Source organism: Marmota flaviventris, chromosome 6 (assembly GCF_047511675.1).
Source record: "Marmota flaviventris isolate mMarFla1 chromosome 6, mMarFla1.hap1, whole genome shotgun sequence".
In the NCBI taxonomy this organism is placed as follows: Eukaryota; Metazoa; Chordata; class Mammalia; order Rodentia; family Sciuridae; genus Marmota; species Marmota flaviventris.
The window spans coordinates 126,870,695-126,883,538 of NC_092503.1; the positions used below are offsets into that span (position 1 = coordinate 126,870,695).

General features: G+C 35.9%; 1 protein-coding gene across 1 annotated transcript; it reads left to right on the plus strand.

The window, feature by feature from the left end:
* Positions 1-326: 326 nt before the first annotated feature.
* LOC139706267 (olfactory receptor 5V1-like) lies at positions 327-1,274 on the plus strand. Its single transcript, XM_071613970.1, has one exon. The coding sequence runs from the start codon at positions 327-329 to the stop codon at positions 1,272-1,274; it is 948 nt and encodes a 315-aa protein (XP_071470071.1).
* Positions 1,275-12,844: the final 11,570 nt, after the last annotated feature.

A 12,844-nucleotide genomic window follows, 5' to 3' on the forward strand; every position in this document is an offset into this window, starting at 1 on the left:
GACATGTGCTAGGTAAGTGCTGTACCAATGAGCCACACCCCCAGCCCTTGTGATTTGCTCTTAGTTAAAAATTTTCAGTGCTGTATCTTATACAGGGAGATGATTTTCAAGTGAAACACTGGAGGTTTTTACATATGTGTTTGGTAGCTGGTATGAGTCATAGTTTATAAGAGTGATATTCCCTGGTTTACTACCAGATATAGATAGTAATATTGTATTTGTAATATTTTGCTTTCCTGTTTTTCAGACCATAGCTACTGTAGCATATGATTATTGTTATCTATATGTCTCTTTGCCCAACTCCCCAGAGGAAACCAGACAACATTATGGAAGGAAAGAACCAAACAGCTATATCTGAATTCATCATCTTGAGATTCTCTGACCTGAATGAATTGCAGTTTTTACTATTTACCATCTTTTTTCTCTCCTATATATATACTTTGGGAGGAAACATATTCATCATCTTGGTGACTATGGCTGATCCACACCTACATACACCCATGTACTACTTCCTAAGAAACCTGGCCTTTCTTGATGTCTGCTACACCACCACCAATGTCCCCCAGATGATGGTACATCTTGTATCAGAGAAGAAGAGCATTTCCTTTGGGGGATGTGTGGCTCAACTTTTTGCATTCATTTTCTTTGTAGGATCAGAGTGTCTCCTCCTGGCAGCAATGGCATATGATCGCTACATTGCCATCTGCAAACCCTTAAGGTATTCAGTTATTATGAACAAGGCCCTGTATAATCAGTTAACAGCCTCATGTTGGACTGGTGGTTTCCTCAATTCAGTGGTGCATACACTATTGACATTCCGTCTGCCATTCTGTGGCAACAACCAGATTAATTACTTCATTTGTGACATACCCCCTTTGCTGATCTTGTCTTGTGAGGACACTTCTGTCAATGAACTGGTGTTGCTGTCCATTGGAGTCTTCATTGTTTGGACTCTTTTCCTGTGCATTGTCCTTTCCTACCTTTACATAATCTCCACCATCTTGAGGATCCACTCCTCAGAGGGGAGATGCAAAGCCTTTTCTACATGTGCCTCACACCTGGTCATTGTCCTTCTCTATTATGGTAGTGCCATTTTCACATATGTGCGGCCCATTTCATCTTACTCATTGGAGAAAGACAGACTGACCTCAGTATTGTATAGTGTTGTTACTCCCATGCTGAACCCTATAATTTACACATTGAGGAACAAGGACATCAAAGAGGCTATGAAGACAATAGGGAGAAAGTGGCAGCCACCAAGTCTTGATATGTAATGTTAAGGATAAGATTAAGGATAATCACTATTTTGATATGTAATCTCAAAATAATAATCTTATATTAGAATTTTTCACCAATCAGATGTTTCTCCTGACACTCAAAAACTGCCTGAAATGCTAGGACAGAGATGAAAGAATTGGCACACTCCACCTCAAAAGTACATGATGTTGAGCTTGCTTTCTTTTTTCCTCCTCTTTTTGGTACTAGGGATTGAACTCCTCTGTCCTTTAAATTTTTTATTTTGAGATACTGTCTCACTAAGTTGTTGAGGTTGGCTTCAAACTTGCCATCCTCATGCCTCAGGCTCCCTAATTGCTGGGATTGCAGGTGTAGACTACTGTACCTGGCATTCTTGAGCTTTTGCTAGTTCCACATGAGAGACATCAATCTAACTCTTTTTAGATGTTTTCTTCTTATCCATGTTTTCCATTCTTTATCCTCTTTCCAAAGATGGTGGCTCTCTTCCATGTAATGTTTGTTGGATGACCTTCACCATTTGGTACTTTATTTCCTATATGTGTAAGAATGTGAAAGAAGCTCCTCTTATATTTCTCTTTTCTTGATGGAATAACTTTCAGTCTCAGCTAGCAGCTACTAGCAGCTCGGAAGTGCCTGAAATATCCACCTTCCTTCAGGCCTGACAGGAGCACCTGCTGAATGGGGTGAAACCACATCCTCAGCACTTGTGGTTATCATTGCCCAACTGCCCGGCCAGGAAACTGAGAGTCACGGCCTTCAGGGCATGAAACCCCTGACTCAGTAAGAGCCAAAGACCCTTCTAGATTGCTTTCTGCCATGACAGCAACATTTAGAGTTTCCTCACAGTGCGGTTACATTAGGCAGAAGAATGGCTTATGGATATTGTCTTGCTTATGTATGATTGACAGGCACACCCCACTCGAACCCTATAATAGTTGTGTGCATTCCAAAAATAAACAGAGCTACTAGACAATGACCTGAGGTGGGTCTGCAGCCAGTTCTCTCACCAACTCCCGCAGTCTGTGTGTTGATTCTGTGTCTCTATCCCCCTTGACAAGGCAGCTGAGTGACCATCGATCATGAAGGGACTAGGAACACATTCATTTTCTTACCTCTTAACTTATGATTTTGGCCTTTTTTGTTCTTTTTAACAAAACATCATCACCAATATATAAGTTCACATTATTCTCATTTTGACAAAGATATATAATCATGATGAAATGGTGCTTATCTCCAGATCTATTGGTAATTAATTTTAATTTTGTCACCTGCTGCATGGGCTAAAGCCAATTTATCTTCATATTAGAAAGAAGATACATTTTCTTAATCCCAGTTTATATTCCTTACTCTATTCAAAAGGTAAAATATCCCAAAAAGATTTTTTCTAGGAATAAGTCCACATGACAGATTATTTAACATAACATTATCTTAACATAACATTAGGAACATTTTTATAAAAATTTAGAAAATATAATTAGATAAAAAATATAAAAATTTATGTTTTGTGGGAAGGAATAAAAATTTTAGCAATATGGCAATTAGAGTTAGAAAAAAATAGAAATTACATGTTTAAAGTATTAAATTACTGCTTTTATTTTTTATACTGTTTTAAAACACTTCTAGTTTACACACTATTCCTTTAACTATGATTATTTGGTAAATGCTGTATTAAATATTCTGTATATTACCTATCTTATAACCTATGTCCTGTAGAAACCCTAAGTAATTCTTCCCTAGATAGGGCTTAGTTCCTGGCTATATACCACCACTATGACCATTTATTAATTTCAAATTTATATCCTACCAACCATTTAAACAAAAACTTCTCTATTATTTATAATTTCATTCAAAACACACTTTCTCCCAATCACTCCACCTGGAAGCATTTTCTATTCCTTTTTAAGTCACAGGATACTATGCAAGGTGGCGGGGGTTGGGGTAGTAACAAGAGTTCCCTGACTATGCCATTTAAATTGCATATTTTTTCCCCTAGTAATCATTGATAGCCCCAATTATCACAACTTATTAATAACAATCATCAGTTTATTATTATCTTATTTATGTATTCTATTCACCTTTTGATTATTAGGGCCAAGAGTAATTCCTGGCTTATAGTAGCTTTTAAAGAAATTCTATTGATAAAGATTAAAGTACCAGGCTATCATGACATATACTATAGTACTTGTGCATGGAAGTCTTTACTGTCTTACTGGAAGCACACTTCTAAGGAGGACACATCTTATAAAAAGTATATATCTTGGTGTTCCTCACAGTCCCTAGTTTGATGGTTTATTCACTTTTGGGTTATATTCCAGGATATTATGCTTTGTTGAGGAGTAGATGAATCAAGCAGTTAGTGATGGATAAAATTTAGTTAGTTATTTTATTGGATTGTTTTCTCACTATTGAGCTAAGTTTTTTTAGTATTTTGTTGAGGATTTTTTGCAACTACATTCATCAGGAATATTGACTTACAACTTTCTTTTTCTTGCAGTGTCCTTGTCTGGCTGAAAGCCAATATACCAAGTATCAGGATAACACAAGCTCTTTAAATGACTTAGGAAATATTCATTTTTCTTAAATATTTTGGAGGTGTTTGAGGTTGTTGTCAGTATTTCCTTTTTAAAATGTTTAATAGAACTCAGTGGTAAACTATCAGGTCCTGGGCTTTTCTTTATGGAATTCTTTTGATCACCTTATTTGTTATTAATCTTTTCCAGTTTTCTATATCTTCACGATTCAGTATTTGTTGTTTGTATGTTTTTTAGAAATTTATCTATCTTTTAGTTTTATAATTGCAGGTTTAAAATTACTCAGAATATGTCCTTTGTATTTACATACTATCAATTGTAATATTGTCTTTTTCATTTTCATCCTTTTTCTTAGTATATATAAGAGTTCACGGATTCTATTTTCTAAAATACCTATTCTTAGGTGTTTTTTTTTTTTTTTTTTTTTTTTTTTTTTTTTTTTTTTTTTTTTTTTTTTTTGGTATTTTAAACTTTCTAGTCTTTATTTTACTTATGTTTGCTCTGGTCTTTATTATTTACTTCCTTCTGAGAACTTTGAATATCTTTGTTACTGTTCTCTAGTTCTCTGAGTGATAATATTGTTTATTTGGATCTGTCTTTGATACAAGTGTTCTTTGCTATAAATTTTCTTCTTAGAACTGCTTTTTCCCCTTTATCTTATAAGTTTTGTTATGTTGTTCTTTGATTTTAATTTATCCTAATATTTTTTTAAAAAATATTTTTTAAAATTATATTTGTCCATTGTTTTTATGAGAAGCATGCTAATTATTTTCCATGTATTTGTGAATTTTCTGAAATTCCTCTGTTGTAAGTATGTAGTTTTATCCCTCAAGAAATATACTTTTTGTGATTTCAGTTTTCTTAAATTTGTTGACTTGTTCTTAGGCCTAACAAATAATGTATCTTGGAGAATGTTCCTTGTACACTTGAAAAGGATGTGTATTTTGCTGATTTTGAATGGAATGTTCTGTATATTTTTGTTAGGTCCATTTTGTCTAAAGTTTACTTTACGTCCTATGTTTCCTTATTCATTTTCTCTCTGTTGATCAGGTTCTTATTAAGATTTGCTGCTGTTAATGTATTACAGCCTCTGTCTTCCTTTTACTCTAATAATATTTGCTTTACATATATGTAGGTGCTTTTATTTTGGGTGCATATAATTTTATAATTTTTAAATTATCTTGATGAATTGACCCTTTATCATTACCTTTTTTTTCTCTTTTGGCAATTTTGACTTAGAGTACATATGATCCAAGTATAGCTACTCCTGCTCTCTTTTGATTCTTATTAGTATGAATATCTTTTTTTTTTTTTTGCATTCATGCACTTTCAGTCTATTTGTGCCCATATACAAAAATTGAATCTCTTGTACGCAGCATGTAGAAGGGTCTTGTTTTTGTTGTTATCCATTCAACCACTCTTTATCTTTTAACTGGAAAATTTAACCTATTTATATTCAAGGTTATCATTTGATAGGTATAAACCTACTTCTGCATTTTTAAAATTACTTTTCTGGTTGCTTTGCAGATACTTTATTTATTTCCCTCTTGCCTTCTGCCTTTTGATTAAGTGATTCACTCTAGAGGTTTACTTTTGATTCCTTACTTTTCATATTGTATTATAGATCTGTACATTCTTGATATCATGAGTCTTAAAAGAAATCTTCTATAACAGACTGTTTTAACTGGTAGTGGCTTAAATTTGATTGCATAAAAAAAAAAAAAAAACTAAAGAAAATCCTTTAAAAAAAATAAACTGTAGTTTTATTCCACTCTCCCACAAAGTTAATGAAAAACACTATTTTTTTATAGTTTTGCCTTTTAACATGGATACTTAAAATATGTATGATTGAAACACCATGATGACATTATTAGGGTATTCTGAGTTTGTATTTACTTTTATACTTTCCTATATTTTCATATCATTCATTAATTAAAAACATAAAAACAATGGGCAAATGAAATTAATTAATTAATTCAAGTTGCAGTACTACGTTTAGCATTTCTCATAAGGAAGGTCTGGTGGTAATGAACTCCACCTGTTAGGGTCTATAAACAAGTCAGGATGGTGCCTGGCATTTTGCCAGAGGGAGTGGTTTGTGAAGTAACGCCAGTGAGCCATTAAGTGTGGAGACTCCTTATTGGTTGACTGCTGTATCTAGTTTATGTTAATTAAGATAAGCTGTGTGTAATGTACATATACCCCTCCTGTCCTACAATAAACGGCTCCCACTCCTGCTGTATCGATCTACACAAGTTGCTCGTCACCCCGCCCCCCCTGTTATGGCTGCAGCAAAATAACTGGCGGGAGTCTCTACTATTGCTTTCAGAATCCTCTCTTTGTGCTTGATTTTTGATGATTTTGGTTATTAAATGTCTTGGTAAGTTTTGTGTGGATTGAATCTGATTGGAGAACTTTTATCTTTATGTACTTGGATATTCATCATTCACCCCAAATTAGAACATTTCTATTATTATTATTTTCTTGAGGTTCATAGAGCTTTCTTAAAGAAATTATTTCAAATTATTTGTTAGGCTGTTCATATATGTCCATGCTACTGGGAGATTATTGTAGGGTTTTTTTGTGGGGGGGGTGGTATTTTGTCTCTTTGATGTGTGTGTGTGTGTGTGTGTGTGTTTCTTGTTTCCTTACATTGATTTTTGCACATTTGAAGATGAAGTAACTCATTCTAGTCTTTGTAGTCTGGCTTTGTCTGGGAACACCCTTTAGCAGTCAGCCTGTCCAGAGATATTGACCCAGCCTTCTGGTGTGGTCCCAAGGTTGGAATTGCTTCTGGAGTCCTTGGGCAGGATGGCCTGGTGCCTGGGTTAGCAAGTAGGTGGGCTTTTACCTGGATCCTCTGGGGTGAACCTGATGTATGAGTGTGTAGGGATGGCCCTGGCGCCTGGTTTCAGGGGACCTCAGACTGAAGCCTGGTATTGAGATGGGCATTAAGACTGAGTCTTCAGAATATTGCCAGGCTGCTGGGATGGAGCTGGTGCCTGAGTCCATTGAGCTGGGTCTGAACTCAGAGTTCATGAGGGCTGAATTGGCATAGGGGTAGACCTGGAGCTTGAGTCTACAGGGGTGGATGTGTTTCCTGGGCCCATGGTAGCTGGCCTGGAGACTGATCTGCTAAAACATGCTTGGACATTGAGTCCTCTGGTGCCCATGACAATGGGACCAACCTGTACATGTTGGAGCAAGTACAGAACTTAAGATCATCAGGGTTTGACCTGGTCTTGGGATCCTCACACTGCTGAGAATGTTATATGGTGCTAAGAAAAGGCTTGATCCCAAGGCCACTGAGGTTGACTGGTAGTGGACAAGAATGGAGACTGAGTTCACTGCACAATCCTGGAGGCCAGGATCTGGCCTGGCACTGGGGCTTCTCTGTGGGCTCCACAGGAGTCCACAGACACTGGTCTGGAATTTGTGGCCAGATGGGCCTGCCTAGTGGTGGGTCCAGAGCAAAGTCTGGTGCTCATTTTCTTCTTTTTCACCATATATATGGTATCTCTGTCCAGGTCTCAGGGGTGTAGTCAGCCATGTGATGAAAATTTGTTTTTCCTACACTTTTAAAACCCATTTTTTCTTATTTCTGCACTAAACCCAAGTGCTCTATTCTCTCACCCGCTTTCCTTTCATGGAGGTATTTTATATATGCATAGCTGTTTAAATTGATATTTATATGAGCATTGGAAAGTCCTATTCTGCCCTCTTGCTGACATCTCTTGATGTCGTATTTTTATGTAGCAAAAAACTAATTGTACTTTTTTTTTTTTTTTTAAACAATCATCCTCAGTTGATCATGTCCTCTATTAATGACTTGGTGCCATTAACTACTGGGGATTTAATTAGTACACTATGTCCCTTTTCACCCCAATTTTATAACTCTGCATCATTTCTCTTCTTTAAAAAAAATCAAGTTCATTACGGTATCATTTGAATACCACAAAATTCAGCATTTAAACATATACTAAGATGGTATTGATGAATATTTATTGGGTATTACTTCTATCATGTTATTGTACCTTCCCCTAACTCAAAATGCTTTTCTCATGCCTCTTTCAAATAACTTCTCTTTGCATCACTCCCAGCCACTGGCAACTGTTACCTTCCTGTCAGCATGAATTATTTTTCCTACAATATTACATAAATGGAATCATGAAGTGTGTGTATTATTTGTTTCTGAATTTTCTCATTCAGTGTGACACTTTTGGAATTTATCCTAATTATGGAATATATAAGTTATTGTTCCACCAGTGAGTAGTATTTCATTGTTTGGATACATCATCATTTGTTTATCAATTCATCAGTCTCTGGACATTTAGATTGTTTGAATTTCAGCTATTCTAAATAAAGTTGATTTATTCTTGTGTAAAAATTATCTCTTTATTCCTCTTTAGTAAATATATAAAATTATGTTTCCTGGTTCAAAACTATTAGCAAAACAAATATGTTTTTGCTCTTGCTAATTTCACTTTAAACAATTGCTTTTTTTTTTTTTTTTTTTTTTTTTTGCAGAATTTAATTTAAGACAATAATACCCTACAGGACAAGTGGATATGATGCTGTCTTCCAGGGCTAATACTGATCCTAATTAAATGGAAAGGATAAATATAAAATTATAGGCATTAAAATTAAAACCTATAATTCACACTTCAACACTAATGAAACTGGCCTGCTGGATGTTTAAACCCCAAATCTGGAGACCAAAGTCAAGGAAATAAAAGGGATGAGGAAAAAGCAGCCAGTATTTTAACCCTGCTGTCTAAGATTAGTCATGACCCAAGAAAAGACAACACCCCTCTAAGTGTTACTCTTGTGAGTCTCCTGATCTCCTGATACCCAGGCTCCTAGAGAACAATAGGAAGAAAACCAGTGCATATTCATTGGCTTGTTGTTTTTTTAAAATATGAATTTGATATACTCATTCATCCATGTATTTCTGATTAATTCAGTAATTCTACAGGTGGTCATTTTTATTAACATAATTAATTTATTTATTAATTTGTGCCTTATGATTGTGCCAGGCAGATGGTGTTTGCTTGCTTATACAAAGTGAAAAGTCATTCTGCCTGAGCACTTAAACTCAAAATTGAATACCTTATGACAAATGACTGCTTTACAAAATGGGGTAACTCAGGTTTAGACACAGCCTGAAAACTGCTTTTTTATACATCAAAGAGTAACTCAGAGCAGGGCATAGTCTACTCTCCACACCTATACTGAAATTTTGAAATCTGTCTTGAGATGAAGAATAAGTAAAGGAGGATTGCCCTTTACTAACTACAGGGATATGGCACACATTATACAAAATAACTTTAAATAATATATAAGGTATTATTATTAGAGAGCTTAGCAACTTAGCAAAACAGTTTAGTTACTTCTACAATATTTTAAAACAATCATGATTAACAGCATTATATCCAGACTATCAGATATTTAAAGCTTTAGAGCATATAATCCAGTAAAACATATGATATCATTGCAAAACAATAGTTATTTTAATTAGAGGTGAAAATAAAACAAACAACAACAACAACAAATCAAACAAACAAACAACAACAAAAAACAGACCTTAGGACAAATGAAAATTTGAATGAGCCAGGTGGGGTGGTTCATGCCTATAATCCCAGTGGCTCAGGATTTCAAGTATAAAGTTAACTCAGTAACTTAGTGAGACCCTAAGCAACTTAGACAAACCCTGTCTCAACATAAAAATTAAAAAGATAAAAAGAGTTGGGGATGTGGCTCAGTGGTTAAATACTCCTGGGTTTAAACCCTGGTACCATTTTTTTTTTTTTAATAAATCTAGTTGTTGTAGTATTTTTTAAAACAATGAAAAATATAACCAAATCAGCAAAATGATAAAGCATAAAATCTTCATTCTGTAAACCAGTTCTTTGTAAACTTTACTAAGAGCAAATCAGCCATTGTCACTATTAGATCCTGTAAGAAGGATTTACATTCTTTACTTTTGCCTGCAAATGTCCAATGGATGGCTGAAAGCAGGATTAAAAACCTGGCATTTCTTCCTCCATTTTACATCCATACCCTTTGCCCCTGAGTCTTTTGACCCTGGGTTTCAGGAATGTTGTCTTATCTGATCAAGATCTTTTGATTGTGGGATTTATCTTCCAGGCAACAGCAACTTTGCTATCAGGGATAAGACCCCACCTGACCAATCCTGAGTTAAGGATGGACAGGGAATACCTGATCAAGATCCCCTGCTTTGGCAGTCATGGAATGTCTCCAGCTGTGCTGTAATCAAAAAGTTCTCTAAGGATCTTTAAGATGGAATTAGTGCTTTTTATTTACACAACAATCTCCCAGACAGACATTCTAGGTCTCTATGTCAAGGGAGAAGAGATGTCTCCAAAGAAGAGTTTGAGGAGTTCCTGGAGAGAAGGGAAACTCACCAGCAGTGTTCTTGGCATAAGCAATGGGAACAGAGTTGCAGCACAAGCCAGTCAAAGGCATAGACAGAGGCTTATTTAGGAAAGCAGATAAAAATTCAAATAAGAATGGGAAAAAGTAAAGATAGATTCCTTTGGTGTAAAGCAAGGGAGAATATGGGCAATCTCAAGAGTGAGAGATGCTGTTTTGGGGTTCTAGTGGGTGTGGGAAAATATGTAGGAATGATATCAATCTGCTGGTGATCTCAAGATGTGTTCTGGTCATCTGGTCAATCTCTGGGTCCTCAGGCTGACATAGTCTTTATAATCCGATCAATAGATAGCACTGGAAATGATAACACAGAAAAGCAAATTCCTGAAAGAAGATCCTACTGAACCCAGAATTAGGCAGATAGGCAAGGGTCATATCCAGAGAATGGAGGAAATAAAATGTCAATTCTTCAGAGCCTTTCCTCCACTCTTATAAAGATAACCTGCTCCTGCTCCAACCTGTTGCTAAAAGGTAACCTATCTCAGTGATTGTCCCTCTCTATAGGGAATTGTTAATTATGCCCTCTTCCTGCCCAGATCACTCCAACTTGGCCTCTCCAACCCAGATGCTTCTCACCTTTTGGTCATCCCACCTAAGCATCTCCTGTACCTAATCACATACAGAGGACGGAGAGAGATAAGGGAAAGAGAGGAGAAGAACAAAGGAAGACTAGGACATATAAAAAGGTAAAAACACCTTCACTACTTGGGATACCAGGGTACCAGCTATTGTCCCCTCCTACCTCCATAGGGAAGTCTATATTACCCCTTTTAAATAAATTCTGCTTTATATGCTTGCCTCCACGTGATGTTCTAATGTCATACTTCAACATGTGAAGGAACAGAACTGGTCATCAATAACTGGCAGTATCACTACCAAAGACTTGCTTGTGTTTTCAGCTCCTGTGTCTTCATATGAGAGGATTTCAATGTTCACACATGCTAAGTAAAAGTATAGCAAAATTTATTAGAAGAGAAAGAAGAAGGGGGAACTCCCTCACTGGAGACAGTGGATCCTCTCAGAAAGGAAATTAACAACTCACTTCTTTGTGATCCAGCTTTTACTTAAGTAGAAGGGAGATTGTTAGAAAATCCATCCAAATACCACCTCTTGACTATAAATTGAAAGACACATTAGCTAAAAACCCAAGGGCAACTCTTGGTCATTTGGCTGACAGGTCCTAAGTGGAACTGGTTTTATAGAATTTGTGGTCATTGATTTCCAATATTAATCATCCTGCTTTCTTAGTTCTGGAACTCTCTGGTCCAGGTTGTTTTTACAGGATCTTATTTAAGATGATTTAGCAATTAGGTCCTTCTGAAAAAGCATAAACTTATCTTCCTCCAAATTTATCTATCTTCTTCCTGTTGAAAGAGGAATAGTTTATAGAGCTGACTGAGATCAGGCAAAATAGCTATATTGTTAAATCCTGGGGGTGTCACTGAGGCAGGGCTGTACCTTAACTGATTCGCTCTGTAATTAAAAATTTTCTTAACCTTCTGACCCACTGCTCATGTCTAACAACTAGCTAACAGAAAATTCCCTGAATTATGTGTTCCTTAATATATCACACCTTCCTTTACTAAATCGATTTATTGGGAGTTTAATTAACATTGTACAGGTAGGTATATGGATTTCTCGGAAATTTGTGAGCAATAGGCCTGGGGGAGAGACTGTTTGGGGGAGTTACGGGAGTGGAAAAATATGAGAAGCTTCTGAATTAAAACCTTTCCCTTCTCCTTTCCTTATGCCTCCTTTTTATCTATTTCTTTTAAAATTTCTTATACCTCATCTACTCCTCTTAGTGTCTTTTCCAAACAAATTTGCACTAAATAACCCCTGTAAAGGGGAAATTTTCCTGTAAAACAAGTAGTTTAAGAACTCTAAATTTATTGCAGAGAAACTCCAAATTGGCTGAAAAGCCCTGGACAACAGCAAACAAACAGAACTTTACATTGTTTTTATAGGAATCCCAAATAGACTAAAAAGTTCCATTTGACAGGATAGGAATTATAAGGGTGAACATGTGCTGCCAATAAGACTAGGGGACAACTAACCTTTGGGCCCATAGATTTTTAAAATTTAAATATCCCATGTTATTAAAAGTGGCAAAGGGAAGCAAATTCTGGCTTCAAGGTAAAAGGAGAGTCTTAAAGCTTAAATTCAATTTCACTGCCCCAGGTACATTCCTCACCAGTTCCCTTCCTACAGTCATTTAGTCACAGGGAACGTCCAAGAATGTGGTTACTCTTGTGTTATCAGAACCCAGGCAGTGTCCCTGGGCTAGGCTTCTGGTAATGTTATTGAGGGGAATTGAGATAATTAGCAATTATAATTATAATTATGAGATATTCGATGCACCCCCAGACTTGGGATTGGAAGACATGAATTTCAGGTTGGATGGACATTACTGCTAAATATTAGCACAACCTTAGTCGAGTCCATTATATTTCTATTGATTGATTTTTCTCTTTTAAAATTTTTCCACATTTTTGTGCATTATAGTTGTACATAATCAGAGAATTTTTTGCTAATTATTTGTACATGTGTATAATGTAACAGTATAATTTGGCCAGTATCTCTCCCCAGCACATTTCCTCTCC

Excerpts from the sequence above, each read along its gene's own strand:
- LOC139706267 (XM_071613970.1), top strand. The coding sequence starts at position 327 with ATGGAAGGAAAGAACCAAACAGCTATATCTGAATTCATCATCTTGAGA.